General features: G+C 42.9%; 1 protein-coding gene across 2 annotated transcripts in view; it reads right to left on the minus strand.

The window, feature by feature from the left end:
• The window catches only part of KCNAB1 (potassium voltage-gated channel subfamily A member regulatory beta subunit 1), a 451,442-nt gene that overhangs the window by 27,489 nt on the left and 402,829 nt on the right, over positions 1-21,124 (minus strand). For both annotated transcript variants that reach the window (XM_027875934.1, XM_027875933.1), the window contains one exon: positions 5,430-5,515. In XM_027875934.1, the coding sequence (XP_027731735.1) occupies positions 5,430-5,515 (86 nt within the window). The remainder of the gene's footprint in view (positions 1-5,429; positions 5,516-21,124) is intronic.

Below are 21,124 nucleotides of genomic sequence, written 5' to 3' on the forward strand. Positions count from 1 at the left end.
GACTGCACAATTATGGACAAGTCATTTGACCCCTCTGAGCCTCACTTTCTTCATCTGTGAAATGAAGAGATTGAATTCAGGGGTTTTTAACCACAGGTCTGTGAACTGGTTTTTAAAATATATTGATGCCTGTATTTAATAGAGTTGGTTTTCTTTGTAATCCTAAGTATTTTATTTTATGCATTTAAAAACATTAGTCTGAGGAGGGGATCCGTTGGCTTCACTAGGTTGCCAGTGGGGTCAATGGTGCACAAAAAGGTTAAGAATCCTTGGATTACATGCTCTTGAAGGTCCCTTCCCCGTTTAAATCAATGATGCTATCACAAATTCCACATTAACAAATGGTGGGCAAATTCATGGTCTCCTTTCTCCTTATCAACCACCGGAGATAAACAAACAGTTAAAAACCTTATAAATTTACATTGAGGGAAAATAGAAATAGTGAAATAAAATTATGGAATATAGGATATTTATAGAAAATCAAGTTTCATTACAGAAACTGGGATTGGGTTATCTAAGTGTTGACTAACAAAGGTCTTGAGGGAACCTGCTTTAGTTAAGGTGTTAATGAATAGACAATCATGGTACATAAGTAGGATTAACATTGATCATCAAGAGGTGTTTTTTCCAATACTTGCAAACACCTGATTCTCTTAACTTCAAGTCTCTGCTGGAAAACCTGCTTGGTTTTGTTGCCTTTCATCAGGCCTGTGATTTCATTGGTCAAATAAGCTCCACATAAGGTGCTTCCTTTAGTCCTGCAGCAAGCACCTTCTGCAAGCTTCCAGTCTTATAGAACAGCCTGGGGCACAGAGAGGTTCAGTGACTTCCTCAGAGTCACACAGCTACTGTGGATCAGAAGCTGGACTGGAACATGTGTCTTTCTGACTCCCTAGCCAGCTCTCTACCCATTATGCCACACTGTCTTTCAGAAATCCTCTATACTATTGATTTCCTCAGCAAATCCTTTTACATATTTAGTTCAAAATTGCCTAACTCCTGTTCAAAGTCCCTGAAATCCTAAATTAGTTCAGGCTGACTTAATGAGGTTTTATGTGAAATCTTTTCCGAATGTCCTTATGATGTTTTGATCTGCACACAATTTCCAAGAAGTCATGTTTCTTAAAGCAGAATAAGAAGTCTCAAACAACCACTTGACAAGAAATTAGTAAAGGAAATTATAACCAGAATTGTTTATTATTGGTTTTCCCTTTTTTATTCTGAATTTCCTTGACATCAAATAAAACATTAAATAAAACGATCATTTTCATTTACTTTGTACAGCTTGCTTTTCTTTAAAAATATATAATAAAGTCAGCATCTAACTTTCTAAGTTATCCTGCTTATCTGTGATTCTGGGCTTCCTTCTATTTTCTTTTGGGTGTGAGGGACAGGGTATCTTCCTTCCCTCTTATCTTCCTTTCTACCCCACACCCCCAACACTGGGAAAAAAAGAAAGAAAAACAAAACCATTGTAACAAACATATATAGCAAAGCAAAACACATTTGTACATTGGTCATATACAAAAAATCTATGCCTTATTCCATAACCTGAGCCCATTATCACTCTGTCTGTAGGTAGAGAACATCCTTCCTCATCAGTCCTCTGGGATCAAGGTTGGTAATTACTTTGATCAGCGTTCTTAAATCTTTCCAAGTTTTGCTTTTTTCCTTTACATTGTTATCCTGGTTCTGATCAATTTGCTCTTTATCAGTTCAAGTAAATCTTCCTAGGTTTCTTTGAGACTGTTCCTTTTGTCCTCTCTTATAGCAAATAATATTGGTTTTCCATGAAATTATTATTTACCTCATGAAGTCTCTCTATGAGGCTCACCTAAAGACTCCCCATAGTCAAGATTCAGTTCTAATTTCTAATGGGTTAAGTCCAAATGAGTTCTAATCCCCTCTCTTCCACAAACTAGTGGTGTGAACTTGAGCAATTAAATCCACTTCTTTGATACTCCCTTTGTTACCTTATCTCTAAATAAGGGCAGGAACTAGACAATCTCTGAGGCTCCTTCCAAGGTTTTTATTGCACAAAATTCTTGTAAACTGGACAAACTTTGCGACGTTCTGTGTGTCAGGAACCACCCCCCCCCACTTCATAATGGAAAGTCCAATTCCTAAGGATTCCTTTGCTTTCTCAGTGATGAAGAATGAAAAGTGGTGCCACATTTCTAGTGATTCCCACGTGTAAATTTAGATGGAACCACCTCCTTCACATTAGCTGATTTGGCTCAGGCTTTCTGCTTGCAGCCATTGAAGTGGAGCTTTTGCCTGTGACCCTCATATACAAGTCTTCCTTAAGTAAACTACAATTCTCTATAAAAGTATTTTCTGATAGGTGTTTTTCAAATATAAATTTCTAAGAGTCTGAGGGTCATAGGATTATTCACCTAGAACCGGAAGGGACACCAGCAGTCATATCGTCCAACTCTCTCATTTCATGTTTTAACAAACTGAGGTCTGGGATAGGGGAGGGAAAGACATTTCAAGTGACTTGCCCAGTGTCACGCAGGGAGCAAGAATCAGAGGCAGGATTTGAAACCAAATCCTTTGCCTCCAGACTGGTAGTCCTGTGCTTGCTGTACCACCTATTTGAAAGTCTAAAGTTCAGCTTAGGAAAATCCAAAGAAGGGCTCTCCTTGACAAACGTAGCAGCACGTGGGTGAAGAGAGTCAAGGGGGGCTCTCATAATCCAGAATAAAAAGGAAGTCCAACAAAATTGTTTAAAAAATTAATGGATGTTATTGGAAGAAGACGGAACCTCATCTTCAGCCATGATCTTGTCCCAATAAGCAAGACCGTGGCTCAGTTGTTTGACCTTTCAGCCATCATTGAGTCCAACCTTGTGTAGATACCATGTGCTGATACTTGATCTAGCAATAGCTATGATTACCGGATGAGAGTGTGATCCCAGCTCCAGCATTCCTTCCCACAGAGACCACGGATTGTTGGTGTATTTTGAAGAGGGAATAGGATCTTTGGAGAGGGTCATCTTAACTCTCATCTGGAGATTTTACATTCACAGCTGAAAGAGATTGTTTCAAGGCAGGGACAAAGGACTAAGAAAGGGAACTTCTTTATTTGAGAAACTTCAGTAGATGATGTCTTTAAGAGAGAACGAAGAGACTTCCTGAGAGAACCGTGTTTAAGTCGAGGTGAAACATTGTAAAGGGAATGCTTGAGAAGAGGTTTGGACCGCCATGCTGACCGAGCCCAATGGTAGGACCATGTCTGCAGCCTGCAGTCACAGCTGATGGTTAGACCTGACTCTGTAGCCTTGAATTTTCTTACTGAAATACGTTGTTGAAATATTTAGATACATCTTTGTGCTGTTTGTTAGATTGTTAATAGATTAAATAGCCGATAATATTAATGATGTTAATTTGAGCCTATGTGTGTGTTTCTGAGAATTTGTGGGATTTTGTTCACTGTCAATCTGTACGGAAATGTAGAATTACCAATACTTGGCCCAAACCGTCGAGGCCGTTTGCCCAGGTGAGAAGTCTTTACAGCTATACATCCGGCCAGAAGAAGACATCACACAGAGGGGAAAGGATCATAGTGTAGAGTTGGACCTTAAAGACCGTCTAGGCCAAAGTCCTCATTTTACAGATTAGTAACTGAGGCTTATAGAGGCGGAAAAACTTGACCTTTGTCAACCACAGATATCATAAATAGCAGAAGTAGGATCTGAACTCAGACCCTTTGACTTTAGTTCCAGTGTTCTTTCCGGCTTATAAAGCACATATTAACTGAGCCAGGCACGCTAGGCCATAGGCAAGGCGAGACCAGATGGTCCTCTCAGAAAGCAAACTTTGTACATGTCTTTTGGGGATCTTGTATAAAAGAACTCAGGAAAATGAGACTCTCCAGGAAGTCACCAACATTATAATGGAGTCTGTGAAGCATTCAACTGAACTCCTCCTTTGGTCGCCACAGCCAGACTACTCCTTGACTGTGCTCATCAACTTGCACTGATTATAAACCGTGTATGAATGGTGACAAGTTCAGAGGGGCTACCTTGCAGTCAAGCAGACTTGTGCTAGCCCTACCTCTGACATGTCTGTGTTGTGTGACCCTGGGACAGTCACTGAGCCTCTGATTCACCAGGAAACTCTCTAGGACTGTAAGCTGCAGATGAGAAGGATTATTGTCGATGGAGGGAGTGTCTACATGTGGGGTTTCCCACACTGTGGAAATCACAGTATGTATGTGTGAATAAGCACATTGTACATGGAGTTGAGTCCATGTGTGTGTGTGTGTGAGAGAGAGAGACAGAGATACAAAGACAGAGAGAGACAGACAAATGGAAGAGGGTGGGGAGAGAGGGAGGAGGGAGGGAGAGAGAGAGAGTGAGAGAGAGAGGGAGGGAGGGAGGGAGGGTGGGAGAGAGAGAGCTAGGGTTGATGGAGCTTCTGGATGAACAAATCTTTGAAAACAGAAATGCTGTAGCAGCAAGGCTCCATTAGTAGCACTGCATATCCTATACTTAGGGCCAGAGATCTTTTTCAGATATGAACAGAACAGCCACTCCCATTCTCCACAGCATGGACGGGGCGGGTCTCTTGTTAGGTATATCTCCCCTATTTGACTGAGCAAAGAGCCTCGACAGGTTGTCATAGTTTGAAGTCTAAAAATTAATTTATTCAAGACCAGCCAAACAGCACTTATGACTTTCCCTAAAACTTGTAAGATACAGTTCTTTCTTTCAGGGATAACAAAGACATCACTGTCTAGAAGGGACTATACCATTTTTTTTCTTTCCTGTGCTTATCACATATTCTTGAGCAACATAGTTGTTGTTAATACCATTTATGTTTATTTTTAAAAAACTCATAACACCGCACCCCTAAGCCCTGTGAACCTGATATTCCCTTTAGCCTTTTGCTAACAAGGATCAGCGATCCTTGTGCACGGTTCTTGTTACTACCATTTAGCCACAACAGACTGACTGGGCCTCCTTTGTGTTAGGACCTTCCTTTTATATTATGTCCTCTGTAATAAGGTGAGCTTTAAGAAAAGAAGCTTTCCCTGATGCTCAGTCATGTTGGAATTAGCTGCTTGAGATATTGTCGTTTTCAGCTGTTAAAGTTGATTTTGATCATACTGTATTGTAATGGATAGAGTGCTAGTCTTGGTATCATAAAGACCCAGATCCTTTGACACTTAGTGGCTAATCTTGAACTAGTCATTGAACCTCTACATGTTTCAGGCAAGGACCCATCCACTTACCATGTCTTAGATGGAATGGAGCCTCCTGCAGTGGCAGAGGGAATTCCCATACTGGGAAGGTACTCACATAGATAGAAGACACAAATCATTTCCAAATTCACATTCAGATTTCAGTAGAGGATTTGCATAGGATAACAGATGTTTGAAAAAAAAAAACCTTAATGGCTCCTTCAGAGAAGAAGTCAAATTACCATAATCTCCATAGCACTCCATCTCGATGTGCCCCAGTACATGGCCATCCCCTGGTTTATCACATGGGTCATCGCTCGGACAATTTCTACGGAAGATCAAACAAATGCACACCATGAGATTTTGTTCTTAGCAAAGAGTCAAAGTTACCCAAGCTTCTTTTTCTTTCACCTCCACTAAAGTTATAAAACTGTAGCCTCTGAGGTCCCTTCCTACTCTAAATTAGATATCCTATAATCATAAAAGTGTAATGGAATAACATTGTTTGATGGCTTGAAGGCAATTTAATGTAAAACAATCATTTGGAGGCGCACAGGAGCAAAATATTTAGTGATAGAAGGTGTGCCGGCCACGCCGTGCACTCTCCTCCTATAAGGAGCAGGCTGCCAGAGTCATACTACTTACCAGTCTTTGGAGCCTACCCAGATAAACACACAGAGACGAGCCCATCAGGAGGCGCCAACACTGGAACTTTATTCAGAGGCCATCACAGCAAGGCCAAGCAGGAAGGCCATAGCAAGAGAGCAGGAGCAAAGAGAGAGCGAGCTCCGACCACGGACCCGTTCCTTAAGTACCTACTTAGCCCCACCTCCTCAGCCCACCTACTAGTCATTGATTGTAGGGTCAGATACCGGAAGGGGATGTCTGAGTTTAGCACACCAAGGAAGAGGAAGTGACGCAGGAGGCTAGGACCGGATACAGGAAGGAGGCGTCTGGGATTAGTGCATAGACAAAGGGAAAGTACGTGACCCAGGAAGTCAGGAAGGACACAGGAAGGAGGCATCTGGGGTTAGCGTTGTACCTAGGGAGGGGGCTAGACAAAGGAACTCGTCCTCTGCCGTCCCACTCCCACGTGGCACCGCCCCCTGCCTCAGGAGCACGTGCTCCGTCTACTTCCTTGTATTCTGTTCCTTCCCCAGCTTATCACAGCTCCACATAGCACTGCCCACTGCCTCAGGAGCGCGAGCTCCGGTTACTTCTCCGTATCCAGCCCCCATCCCAGTTCACCACAACTCCGCCTAGCGCAGCCCCTGCCTCGGGAGCGTGAGCTCCGGTTACTTCCTAATATCTTGTTCTTACCCCATCTTGCCACAACCCCCACTTGGCAGTAGCCAACATCAGACAGTCCCTCACAAGAAGGGACCTTGATGGAGAAACTGAGGCCCACATTTGTCAAGACTAGATGATGATGTAACAGTACATCCCACTTATATATCGATGAACCATGCGTAACTTTCAAAACATAGCTTAGGTAGCACCTCCAGCAGGAGACCTGTTCTGGACCTCCCAAGGGCCCCTCCTGTTGGTCCAATCTAAAATTTCTTGTATTTATCCTGTATGTACTTACCCATGTATATGTTATTTCTCCACAGTTGGACTTAAGTTTCTTAAGGATGAGAATAGTTTCATTTTGCTCTTTTGTATCCCCAACTCTTAGCAATAGGCCCAGCAGGTATAGTATTAGCCAAAGAAATGGTGATTGAAATGAATTGAATTGAATACATGGCTTTTTAGAGTTATGGTGTACTTTCCCCCTTGCAACGACCCCATGAGATAGGTAGTGCGCATATTATTATTCCTATTTTCACATATGTGAAAACTGAACTCCAGAGAGATCATTTCACTTTCCCATAGTCACATACTAGTGTAAAGGAGAGAGCAGGGACTCATACCCACAGCTGGGGCATAGAGCAACTTGGTCAAACTCTTTCAGCTCTATGTAGCAGAGTCAAGACTCAAAACTGGGTCTTCTGACTCCAGGTCCAGAGTGCTCTATCTTTGTTCTCCGAGGTCCTTCCAGCTCCAAAATCCCATGATTCTATGAACCCATACACGCCAAACAAACTCATTCTATTGGTGACATGTTGGATGATGAAGACACAGTCTAAGAAGAAGCTTCATGTATGGACATGAAGCCAGCATTGTGGTCAAAGGACCTGGCTCCCAATTCTGCCTCTTCCACTAAGCACCCATGGGCAAGTTACATTTTCCCTCTAGACCTTGGGTTCCTCATCTAGCCAGCACTTCTTAAACTGTGGGTCGTGACCCCATGGGGTCACGACCCACAGTTTAAGAAATGCTGAGGGAATGAAGAAATGCTTGAATGTAAAAGTTTTAGAAGCCCAGGATATGATGAGAGAGTTGGATGAGACGAACTTTCTTTTAGCCCTAAATCCTGAGAACCTTCCTGAGTGAGAATTTAAAATTCTCTTTTAATCTCCTCCTCCATGACAGTGCTTGTCCACATGCAAGTTAAATGAAGGTTACTCAATACACGTGTTCATAGTTTAGGCATGAACCTTCCCTGGATATACCATTAAACAGTAGGACATAAAATTAGTAACAGACCTTCTAGAGAGGAAGGAATCTAGGATCAATATTTAGAACTGGAAACTCAGAAGTCATCCTAGACCAATTCCCTCCCTTTACAGATGAGGAAACTAAGGCCCTTATCTGTTACATCTTTATTCTTCAAAGTGTAAAATCATCGATGGTAGAAAGCACCTCTTTGGTCCATCGGCTTAGCCATACTGTGGCTATCCAACGTACTAACCAGTCAGTGACTGATGTGATGATGTTTTTCTCAATGATACACATTGGTGTGGAATAAACCACTATGCTGGGTGTTCACCTTTCCATCCTGCTCTGCATGGGATGTCAGGTGCCACTCTGGTTCTCTCTGAATCAAACTTTCCTCTAAAACTTCCTAGTAATTGATTTCACTGGGAATTGTATGATGGACATGGTTTAGGTTTGCCAGGGCCTGCTGATTCCGTGCTCCCTGAGTAGGAAAATGAGCTTGTTTCCTGAAATTCTTTAGCTGAGCTAAGCACAAGACAACCAGCTACGTGGGGTAGGCTCCTGCAGGACTGGAGGCCTTGGGGAGTCTCACTGTTAATTTGGCCACAAGTCGCAAACTGGGTTGGAATTCTTTCTCCAAGTAGGTCAAACAAGGCACGCTCCCATGATGTCAGGCTACTTGGGAACTGTCAAGGGTTGGAAATTCAATTAATCCACAAACACGGAGGTTTCAAATAGATGGTTACTGAAGTAAATTTAATTTGTTACATACCTACTAGATACACAGCAAGAAGTAGTTTAGCATGATAGATAGAAGACCAGTCTTGGAGTCAGGAAGACCTGAATTCAAATCCTGCCTCTGGCTGTGTGGCCATGGGCAAGTTCATAGGATCTTAGGTCTGGGGCTAGGAGGTACTTCAGAGGCCCATACTATAGATGAAGAAACTGAGCCCAGAGAAAGTTCAGCCAATTGTCCAAGGTTCCATAGATTGTGAGTGTCAGAGGCAGTATTTGAATCTCCTTGTACAGAAAAGAAACTGAGGCGTGTTGAGGTGTTGTCCGCAAACACCCAGCTCCTAGTCAGAGCCGGGATTTGAACTCATGCCTCCCGACGTCAAGGTCTTGACACTCCGCTCCACACCGTGTCATCTTTTCTTTCTAAAGATGTGTTACAGAGATGCTGCACAGCAGTGTAAGTCTCATATTTAAAAGTCTCTATTCCTGCTGACTGTGCACATATCATTGGGGATGAGTTCTGGTAGAACAAGGCTTTTTATAACAGGAGTGAAATACAGGAGGTGAATGCTGGGTGGTGGGGCAGCAGGTCAAAAGCGTGGTGCAGTGGAAAGAACGTGGGGGTCTGGAGTCAGATGGCTTGGGTCTGAATCTCTCCTCTGAGGCTTAGCTCAGGCAAGACACTTAAACACATCCTGAGCCTCAGTTTCCTCATTTGTAAAGTGAGTGAGGTAGACTAGGGGGCCTTTGAGGACCCTTTAGCTTTAGATCTATGGTTCTCATTCATGGTCTGTCATTAATTAGCTGTGTGACGTTGGACGAGTCATCTCCCCTCTCTGGGCCTCCCTGCTATGATCATCATAATCACAGCTGACTTTTATGTGGGGATTTAAAGTTTGCAAAGCACCTTACAAATAATTTGTTTTATCCTCACAACAACCCTGGGAAGTGAATACTATTATAATCCCCGTTTTAGAGATGAGGAAACTGAGGCTGAGAGAGATTCAGTAACTTGCCCAAGGTCACACAGCTAGGAAGTGTCTGAGGCCAGATTTGAACTCAGGTTTTCTTGACTCTAGAGTCAGCTCCTTAGGCACTGTGCCCCCCAGCTGTCTTGGGAGACATATGCTCTCCCAAGGCCCAAGCCCATCTACTCAGACCGCTTGGTTCCCTATTACCTGGGTGCCATCTCTCAGTCTGAGAGATCACACCATTTTTTTTTTCTTCTCTAAAACTGGGGCCAGGAACATGGCGGGTTGGGCAGGAATGTTAGAGGTCAGCCTTGGAGAGGTGACTTGCTCAAGGTCACCTGGTAAGTGGCTGAGCCAGGCTTCCTTTTCCAAACCCAACTTCCTGCCCCAAGTCTAGCCCTGTGTACTCCTAACGCTATGCATCGCTGAGAACAGAAAGGCTGCCTTTTAGAAGTGTGAGATTCCCATCAGTGAGAATTGAGTGACTATTTATCCAATGGGGAATGGGCTGCCTTGGGAGGTATTTCACTGGAGACCTTCAAGTAGAAGCTACATGTGGAATATGTGGTAGCTAGGGGGCGGAGGGTACTGGACTTGGGAAGTCCTGAGTTCAGATCCTGCCTCGGGCACCGCCTAATTGTGTGACTCTGGGCAAATTATATGACTTTTCTCTCTAAACCTCTGCTTCCTTATCTGTAAAATGGGAATAATGACAATGCCTGCCTCACAAAGTTGTGAGGGTCAAATGAGATAAGTCAAGTGCTTTATAAACCTTTTAAGGGCTATAATAACACTGACTGTTATCGCAGTGGGGATTCCTTTTCTGCTATGGGTTGAACTAGAAGACTGCTGGAGTCCCTTTCAATCCCATGACCCCGGGAACGGCTTCTTCTTTGAACATTTCACAGCAAATTTCCCGGCGTTATTTTGCTATGGCTCAAGTCAAGGATATTCTATGTGCTCTGATCATTGAGGCCACAAGAGGGCGGCATTGCTAAAAGAAAAACAATCACATTCCTCGCTCCAACACAGTATCGTTTAAAAATATCCAGATTCTGGAACTGCAGGGTTGAGAAGGTCCTAAGAGGTTATTTAGTCCGTTCCTTTGTCTTAAATAAGAAAAAGAATATGCTGCGATCAACTTAGAGAGATGAGAATAGAGAGGGGTTTTCCTTCCCAGACCTTGAAGGGAAGATGGGTCTCTGTTTCCCCATCTGTAAGAGGTGGGCGTTGGACTGTGATCATTAAGGACCCTCTAAGCTCTGGGAGGTCTTTAAGTGGTCGAATTCCAAAGTTTGAAGGCTCTCAATTATTCTCTTCAACACTTGGTTTTCATGAGAGATAACATACTCTGTCAGATTTTAAAACTTCCCTGTGCCCTAAATCCCTCGTGCCTCTGACCCCATTACACAGGGTATGTGTGAAGGAGGGAGTGGCGGCCTAATGGAGAGAGCCCTGGACCGAGAGTCAGGAAGGCCTGGGTTGGAATCAGACACTTACAAGCTATATGGCCCTTGGCAATAATGATAACAACAGCAGTAACTATTAGCCTCTACATAGTATTTTCAGGTTTATAAACGTTAATCTAATTTGAGCAAATCGTGAAACCTCTCCTAGCCTCAGTTTCCTCATCTGTATAATGGGACTAAGAGTAGCAACCACATCACTGCCTTGTAAATCTCAAAGGAGATTCTTCCCCCTTGCCCTCAGCTGTGTGTGCCTCTTACCTACAACTATCTTGCATTTCCTTCGCATATGTTTTATGAATTTTGTTTATAAGATGCATAATCATTATTTACAATATATATGTATGCATATCTGTATATACACACACATACATATATATATATGACTTATATGTGTGCAGATTTTATCCCTCAATATAATGTTAGCTTCTCGAGGGCAGACACTGTTTGATTTTTGTCTTTGTATCTCCTACATCTGTCGGAAAGTAGGTGTTTAATAAATACTCGTTGCTGGATTTCTTGCTTGCTTGGTAACGTATGTAATGGGCCGCATAAGCCTCAAATAACTGTTTTTATTATTATCTTTATGTTAGGGGTCTTCAGGGAGAGGTAGCTCCGACTGTAGGAAGGTCCCTGGTTGTGGATAACCTTGGAAGAGCCTTTGCATCTTTATTAAAGATGAAGGACCTCCCTGCCACCTTTCCCTGTGGCTTCCTCCAGTTTGTTTTCAGGGAGACAGCGATAGTAAGAATTTTTACCTCATTCTTCCAGTGAGGCTACATGACATTCATTTCTCCTCACCTGCTATTCCCCGGAGGAGTCAGGAGTCTAGTTTCATAGGGTTACAGAATTTTGAGCCAGAAAGGACCCTAGAGATTATCCAACCCAACCCTTTCATTTTCTCTATGATGTCACCGAGGCCCAGAGTTTAGAATTTCCTCAAATCCCACAGGAAGCACTGAAAGCAATATATAAATGTGTAATGTTGTTGTTCAATCGTGTCTGACTCTTCATGACCCCATTTGGAGTTTTCTTGGCGGAGATACTCGAGTTGTTTACCATTTCCTTCTCCAGCTCATTTTACAGATGAGGAAACTGAGGCAAACAGGGTGAAGTGACTTGCCCAGGGTCACACAGCTAGTCTTTGTTGAGGCCAGATTGGAACTCAGGAAGATGTTCCTGACTCCAGGCCCAGTGCTCTATCCACTGTGCCACCTAGCTGCCCCCAAAGTGTACTAGTATACTCTTGATAATCCTAAACAAAGAGAAGCATTAAGGGGTAGACCCTGGGTCAAGTCTCGCCTCTGACACTCCTGGCTGTGTGACCCTGAGCAAGTCATGGTGACCTCCCACTGCCCCAGGCAATTCTCTAAGACCCCATGTTGCACACCTGTTGCTTGTGTATTTTGAAAGAGGGAGTTTTCATGCTGGTGACTTCTCTAGCCCAGTAAAATCAGAGGACTGGTGAAAAACAAAATACGAAACAAAGACTTTCCCTTGACCCTGGAGAACCCTAAAGCCACCATGCTTTCTCTGCTGTCTCAACCATTCCTTTGTCTGTTGCCTCAACTTTCTCACCACCCACTCTCCTCAATCCTTCTTGCTCACCCCTCCGCTGAAGCCTCTCAGGCTTCACCAGTCACCCCCTCCAAGTCAGGCAGGATGGGTGTTGTTTTCATTTTTTGGTCATTTTGGGCAATCCCTGGGTTCTCCGGAGCATTTGGCACCTTCCCCACTTCCTCCGTGTTGGCGTTCTCTGCTCTTCTAGCTCCTGGGCCAGGTATGGCCTGGTTTGATCACGTTTCTCCACCTTCCTCTCTGGCTCCTCATTTAGGTCTTAATTCCTACAAGTCCGGTTCTTTTCTGGCTTCCCTCCTGCTTATCTACATAAGTTCCTTTGGAGATCTTATCTTGTCAACTCCCATGGTAGCTGCAATGACTTCTGTGCTGATAACTCACAGTCTTCTACCAGTGGCTCTGAGCCCTCTCTTAGAAGATCCAGTCCTACCTTTCTACCCATGTGTCCTACCTGGATGCCCTAGACTCAATTCATACCCAAATGAATCATCTACATTCCCCACATCTTTACTGCCACCACCTATAATAATAGTAATAGCTATGCAAAGAACTTTACAAATATCTCATTTTATCCTCACAACAACTCTAAGAGGCAGGCATTATTATCATCCCTATTTTACAGATGAGGGAACAGAGGTTAAGTGACATACTCAGAGTCATGCAAGTTAGCAAGTACCTGAGGTAGGATTTGAACTCAGGTCTTTCTAGCTACAGGCTCAGTGTTCTATCCACTGTACCACATGCTACTTGTCCCTTTGAACATAAAATAATGAACGCTTATGAAGACGCAGAACGGGAAAATTGATGTGACGGAAGAAACACAGATCTAGATGTTTGAAAGAGATCTCAGTTATCTAATCCAACCCTCTTATTTTGCAGATGAGGAAAGTGAGGCCCAGGGAAATCAAGAGACTTGGTCAAAGCCTCCCAGACAGGACGCACCAGAGGGTGGAACTTTGGCTGCGGGCTCTGGGCTCTCTGATGCCAGGGCAAGTTCCACTTCTGTCATACTGCATTGTCTCCTAGGGGTGGCCTGTCGGTGAAATAAAGAGTAAGGTAGCGCTCACCTGTTCTTGTAGGTTTTCCCCATTACCATAGAGCCAGGCTAATCTTTAGTGAAGATGAGGGGTGAATAAAGTTGTAAATGCGTGCTTACTTATATCATGAAGCATCCAAGTTACTGTCTGTTTCTGAAGGGGGCTCAGGATGCTAGGGAAGAGCTTGGCCACCAGAAGAGAGACCATGATTAAGAAAGACAAGCAGATGTCGAGGGAGGTGATAGATATGATGAGCTTGGTTTTGGATGAATATCACATGTTAATGGGACAGTCCAATGGAGATATCCTACAGGCACCTAGAAATGCAGAATTGGAGCTCAAGAGAGAGGTCAGGGCTTGAGATTGAGATTTAGAAGTTATTTTTGGTGATAGACATTATCTCTGTGGAGGTGAGCGAGATGTCAAGGGACAATAGGGAGGGAAGAGGCAATCATCTCCCACTCCCCATTCAATCACGGAGACGCCATGCATCTTATTGGGTCAGCTAAGCTACTTCCAGCCATAGCTCCTGCATATTTATAGTATGTTAGAGCTAGAAGAGATTGTGGTGATGACCTAGTCAAACTTCCTAAATTTACAGGTAACGAAATTGTGAACCAGAAAGGGAAAGTGCTTCGTTATACCCCATTAACTGACTCCACATTTATGGAATACAAGCCTTGACTTTCCTGTGATCTGCTGAAAGCGAGACAGGGTCTTTGGCTCTGTTGAATTTTCCCTTAGGAGTCAGAACACCTCAGTTCAAGTCTTGGTTCTCCCATTAACTAACTGTGTGACCCTGGGTAAGTTGCCTCCCTTCTCTGAGCCCTGACTCAGTAGTTGATTACATGCTACTTCCTGCTGCTGCCCTTGCCTCTCGTGAATCTATTCTCTGAACATTGTCCAAGTGCTCACAACCTCCATTCCTGTCTCCATGTTCAAAAAGGAAGTCTCTGAAAACTTTCATGTTATTAAGAGCTCAAAAAATTCTGCAATGCACCAGTGGAGAGAAGGCATGGGTGATGAGTCACTTGATCTCCATGACTAGGCAGACTGAGCCAACACTTTTCCATTGTTTTGTTGGTTTTTACTTGGTATGGAGGTCAGAGCTTCAGTGGAGTGGAAAGAGCCTTGGATTTTGAAATCAGGGGCCATATATCTGAGCCCTAACTCTAGGATATACTACCATTGTGACCCCAGGAAAATTAATTAAATTCTCTGGATCTTGATTTCTTCCTCCATAAAATGAGGGTTGTGAGAGTTAGATTTTGAGCTGGAAAGGGCTCAAGAGGACATTTATTCTAGAGGCGTCAAACCAGTGTTCTGAGGGCCACAAGAGACCTGCAAAACCCCCAAGTGCTTCCCAGACCAGATTAAAATGTCATGGGGGGGGCAGCTAGGTGGCACAGTGGATAGAGCACCGGCCCTGAAGTCAGGAGGACCTGAGTTCAAATCCGGCCTCAGACCAAACACTTGACACGTACTAGCTGTGTGACCTTGGGCAAGTCACTTAATCCCTGATTGCCTCACTAAAAAAGGAAAAAAAAAAGTCATTGGGAAATGTTTAACAAAATAAATCAAAATACGGTACAAGATAGATAATGTTATTTGTGGCTTTCTAAGTCAATCCACGGCCCACAGGGATCCATTTCTATTTGAGTTTGACGCCGTGACTCCAAGTCACCACTCTCATTTTACGTAGGAAGAGATTGGAGACCAGAGAAGGGAAGGGACTGTCACACACGGGAGTGTGGTAGAGCTGGAAGTTGAACTTGTGTCTTCTGGCACCAAATCCAGTCTTCTTTCCATTGTACAATCTACCTTGTAAGTGTGGTACGAGGGAAGTACCTTTAAATTTTGCCTAACTGGGAACTCCGTATTGTTTGGCTTAAAAAAGATCCAACCAAAACAAAGCAGCACTAGGTTATGGTTGAGACCCCTTCAAACTCCAGACCCTCTGGCTCCCTGTACACAAGACTGGCCACTTCTGCCTTCACAGAAGCCGTGGGTGCCTTTTAGGCAAAAATTATCGGCTGAAATTCCATAAGTAGCAAAGAATTTCTCAACAGAGGCACAGAATCACGGAATCTCAGGGGACAAAAAATCAAAACCCCAGAACACACAACAAAATATTTAAAAAATCCTAGAACCTCAGATTTGGAAGGAACTTCTGTACTTGGGGAAAAAGTCCTGTAACAATGTCCCCAGTAAGTTATAGAGTCTTCTGAGTCTGTTTTCACCAGCTTTTACTCAGACTGCTAGCAGGATGGGAATCAACAGTGTAACCTGCTACTTCTTTCAAGAGTAACCTTTAGTGGTTTTAAAAATTACCATAGTTGGGGCTGCTAGGTGGCGCGGTAGATAGAGTACCGGCCCTGGATTCAGGAGGACCTGAGTTCAAATCCGCCTCAGACACATAACACTTACTAGCTGTGTGACCTTGGGCAAGTCATTTAACCCCATTGCCTAACGAAAAAAAAAACAAACAAACCAAAACAAAACAAAACAAATAAAAATTACTATAGTTCACGAATCCTCATGTGCAATGCTTCTCACTGATTTTCAGCCAGCCAGACTTAATTGGCTTTTAGAAAAGGGTATTTACTAAGATGCTATAACTATCACAAATTACATTGCCCCTAAAAGTTTTTGACACACTCTCCCATTGCACACACAAGGTCCCTGGGATTGTAAGTTCACACTTAGAGATCCGTGTATATGGTCATGGCTCCTAGTCTATGAAAATTCTGTTTTCCTTCTGTGGAGTCCTAATGAAATCACCATTCCATTCAAAGTACCCCAAGAATTTCTAAAAGGAAATGATAGTGGAGATTTCTCTAGTAGGATAATAACTCTCAGCTGGTCTCTGAAAGTTGGTGACTTTATACATTCCAGAAGTTGCTTTTTTTCACTGTTTCTGTGTCCTTGGCCCATGATACAGATCCTGCCTTCAGCCACTCTAGTACCTCCAGTGAAGGGAAGTCCAAGTTTTCTGACCTGTCAAAGTTCACAAGGCCACCCTCTGGTCAAGCAGGTCAGGGAGACTGAATCAGAATGACTGATTGTCTTCAACCAGCAAGGAGCATTTCCCAAGTGATGTCATTAATTTCATTCAATTTGTGCTGAGTTCTCACCTTTAATTGATTGGTTGAACAGAGGTGTCTAGGAGCTGTTGATGTCTAGTTTATACCTTTGATTGACTAATTGGTTCTCTAACTCAGAGAGGCATTCTTCCCTGACAAAAGTACCAGGGTGTACAGAATCTTAGTAATCGTATTTACTAGGACCGAGGGATGTGGGGCCTCCATCTTACAGAGTGACTATGCATACTTTGTATACCTCTAGAGAGGTATCACCCACTACCTCCCAAAGTACTCTGTCAGACTTTTGGATGGCTGCCATTTTTGTAAAGTTTTCCCTTTCCAGCCTAAACTTGGGTCTTTGAAACTTCTACCAATTTGCTCCTTTTTTCTGCCTTCTGGAACCAAGCAGAGCAAGTCTGATCCATGGGATAGTCCTTCCACTACTGGTAGACAGTCCCTCTCTTCCTGTCCTCCCTCCTCTCCGCTTCCAGCCTGCCTAGGTTTTCTCTTCTCCAGGCTAATTATCTCAGCTCCTTCAAAATGGATATTTATTGCATATTCTGCAGTACAGATACTGCATAATATTGAGGTCCTTCGTCGTCTTGATCAATCTCCTCTGAACCTCTGCTGTTTAAATGGCCTTTCTAGAATGTGCTACCTGGAACAGAACACACAACATAGGCCGAGTACAGTGGAACTATTAACTTACTTGTCCTGGACCCTATGACCCCTCAATGCAGCCTAATATTTTGTAAATTTGCTTTGCTGCCATATCAACACAGGTGCTCCATCAGCCAGCACCACACCAACCATATATGGAATCGTTGGTTACAGCAAATGGAGAAGTTTTGAATGCTGTGGATAAGTTCACTTACCTTGGTAGTGTACTTTCCCTGGATGTCCCATTGAGCTGCTCCGTCACACTGTTGACTCCTATGGAGCATGCAGTCCATTCAAAAACTGAGATTCTGTTCAGATTCCCTGCTGCCTGGCCATCCTTTTACACTTAACCTCGCTTGTCCTAATAACATTGATTTTTTTCAACCCACTTACAAGGCATTCCCTTTTTTCCTATTAAATCTCATCCGGTTACATTTAGGCAAATCTTGTAGTTAGTAGGGATCATTTTGATTCCTTCTAGTTTTTCATCATCTGAGTGTTAGATTAGGATGCGACCTATGTCTTTAACCAAATCACCTATAAAAAGGGTCAGCAAAACAGGACCAAGGACAGATCCCTGGGACATCTCCTAGAGACCTCCTTCCAAGCTGACACCAATCTTTTAATGATTACTTTTTGGATCCTTCCATTCAACCAATTTTCAATCTGCCTGACTATATTAAACTGTACTGTCTGCTCCACATTGCGGTCATCTCCACCAGAAGAACATGTCAGTCTTTTTCAAATGCTTTTCTAAAATCAAGATCAACAATAAAGAATTTGCCTGATCTACCAATCTATTATTCTTGTCCCCGTCCCCCAAAAAAATAAAGGCAAGGGGTGGGGAGAGAAGTGTACTCTGGCATGACCTGTTCTTACTGAAAACATGTTGGTTCTATGTGACCACTGTTTCCTTTTCTAAAAATTCACTCACCATCTCTTGAACAATCTACTAAATTGTCAGCTCCTTGAAGGCAGGAACTATCTTTTGCTTCTTTTGTAACCTCAGAGCTTGGCACAGTGCCTGGCACATGGTAGGCAGCTAATAAATATTGACTAGTTGTCTGATTCACAATAGACTATAGAGTTTTTCCAGGAATCATAGTAAATCTCACCGGTTTGTCACTTTCAGAGTCCACATTCTCTTTCCATATCTGAACCATGGAGCATTTGTCCTTTTGTGATGCTGTTTCTCCTCCAGTTCTTTGATTTCTTTCAAAGATCACTGGCACTGGCTCAGTTATATTCTCTATTATACTTTCAGTACTGTAGAGTATAGTTCATTTGGGCCAGATGACTTTGCCTCATCAAGGGCAGCCTTATATCTCCTAGTTATCAAAGCTCCATTAGCCACTTTTGTTCTATCTTTTTCAGTCCAAAGATCATTCTCCTTGACAGAAAAACAAAAGAAAAAGTGGAGTTGGACAGCTCTGTCTTTTCCCTTTTCGGTTATCATTGTTCCAAAAAGCATACGTAGGGCCCCTATCTCTTCTTTCCTCCTCTTCTTTTCCACATCCCAAACTCCCCTTTTTGTGGTCTCTGGGTTTTCTCCCACCATTCTGAGCAGCAGCACCCTTGACATTATTCTTCGAGGGCCACCTAGTTTCATTTTCATCCCTACTACCTGTTCTTACTTCCCATCTTCATCGTGTCTTTAAAAAAGAGTTCTCTGTGCATTTACACTGGTTTCTCTGGGGAAAAATAAATCTCCCTTTCCCAACTCATCATAATTGTTTCTCTTTCTATCTCCAGTTTTTTCTTTAGTTTTCTCTATCCCTCCCACCTAGTATCCCATTTAGAATCTTAATCCATGGAACCTACCAATCGTTTCTCTGAACCCTCTGAGATGAAGGCTTTGCCAAATCTAGGAAGCATATCAGACTATTTTCTGGTGCTACTCTACTTTGTTAGCCAGATTCAGAGATGGAATAGTTACTTCTATCCAAGCTTTTCCTAATTTCCAACCCAGAAATGAGCTCTTCCTTTTGGGTATGAATCAAATCTCCAATGGAATTTATCTTTATTGGTCCTCTATCTTTGGAACAATCAAATTATCACTATGGCAAGTCAAGAAATAATTAGCTAGTGTATTTTGACAGAGAGAGTTCCAGTGGTTATCTGAATAATTGAAGGTCCCCATCACCCCTATGCCATGCTCCTGTGCCAGGCTAGTGTGCCAAGCTGTTTCCTGATCTCTTCATCTATTTCTTTTTTATTTCCATGTGTTCTATAGTACACTTAATAATACAACCACTTCTGTTTCTAATAATACTAATAGCTAATATTCGTCCAACAATTTAAGGTTTTCAAAGCACTACATACATCATCTCATTTGAGATCATTCCATTTTTTTTTGTTTTTTTGGTGAGGCAATCAGGGTTAAGTGGCTTACCTGGGGTCACACAGTTAGTAAGTGTCTGAGGCTTGATTTGAACTCAGGTCCTCCTGACTCTAAGGCCGGAGCTCCAGCCACTGTGCCACCGAACTGCCCCAATCTCTTTCCATTCTATCTGCACCCAAATACTCTCCAGCATGTTTTTCCTTCTGGTTCCTTTATTTCCTCAAATGGGTATATCTTTTTTTTTTTTAATATAAAATGCTACTCCCTCCTTTCTTCCCTGCCCCTTTTTAACCCATCTCATTTCCTCTGAATAAGGTCCATCCTCTCAGAGCAGTCCTGGATCTCATCCCACTAAGCCTCAGTGACATATTCTAGAATAAATCAGCCTCCTTGCATTGGCATCATTGTTCATCTTGATTGCTATCCATGCAGTGCTCATTTGTATATAGATTTCTGACACTATGGATTTTTTAACTGTCTTACTTCTAAGCTTTTGTCACTTTTGAAATTTTGGGTATTGCTTCTATGTTATAACTATTTACTATGGTATCTGAGAGTCATTTTTTAGTCATGTCCAACTCTGTGATCCTGCTTGGGGTTTTCTTGGCAAAGATACTGGAGTGGATTGTCATTTCCTTCTCCAGATCATTTTACAGATGAGGAAACTGAAGCAAACAAGATTAAGTGACTTGCCCAGGGTCACACAACCCATAAGTGTCTGAGGCTAGATTTGGACTCATCAAGAGGAGTCTTCCTGACCCCTGGCCCAGCCTTCTATCCATTATGCCACCTAGTTGCCTCTATGGTATCTAGCTTAGTGCATACAAATAAGCAGCTTCCTTCCCCTGTCTTTTCAGTTTTTTTTTAAAGCCCCTTTGATTAGATTTGCAACACTCCATCCTTTCTAGCCTTTGTTAGTTATTAGCCTGACTATCCTTGGTTAGGACCCTGTAATTCCTGTATTTTATTCTGTGATCCAGAAATCCAAATCCTATTCTCAGACAGTGTCTTTTAAACCAGCCGTTTAATCCCCAAATGTGCCTATCTTACAGATCCTTTGTCTTCCTTTGATAGAGTCCTGTGTTGGAATCACCCCTTGTGCCCCTATGGACTTCAGCTTCCCAGCCAAGACTTCAGGGAGGTTTCAAGGCTCCTTCTGGCAGTATCATTTGTGCACATGTGAATCACCAGAAGTGGGTGGCAATCAACTGTTTTTACAAGTCTTGGATGGATCGATCATGTCTTACACATACATTTCAGGGAGACAGAGACCTCTATTTTGTTGTTTTGGGGTTTACAAGTGCCTCAGTACTGCTTTTGTACAAAGGCACCAACCACCTTCATTTGTCTTCTTCCACACATCCTTACTAGATGGTCTCTCACGTACCTTCATTCTTTGGAGGACAAACAGTTGCTTCCTCTCCAGAATAACTATCAACTGATGAGGAAGAGGTTTTTTACCTGTTTCTTTCTCCAAGGGTGCAGGGCTCGTTCTTTCTTTCTTTCTTTCTTTCTTTCTTTCTTT

The sequence above is a fragment of the Vombatus ursinus genome, unplaced genomic scaffold (assembly GCF_900497805.2).
Source record: "Vombatus ursinus unplaced genomic scaffold, bare-nosed wombat genome assembly UNPS02014810.1, whole genome shotgun sequence".
Classification (NCBI taxonomy): domain Eukaryota; kingdom Metazoa; phylum Chordata; class Mammalia; order Diprotodontia; family Vombatidae; genus Vombatus; species Vombatus ursinus.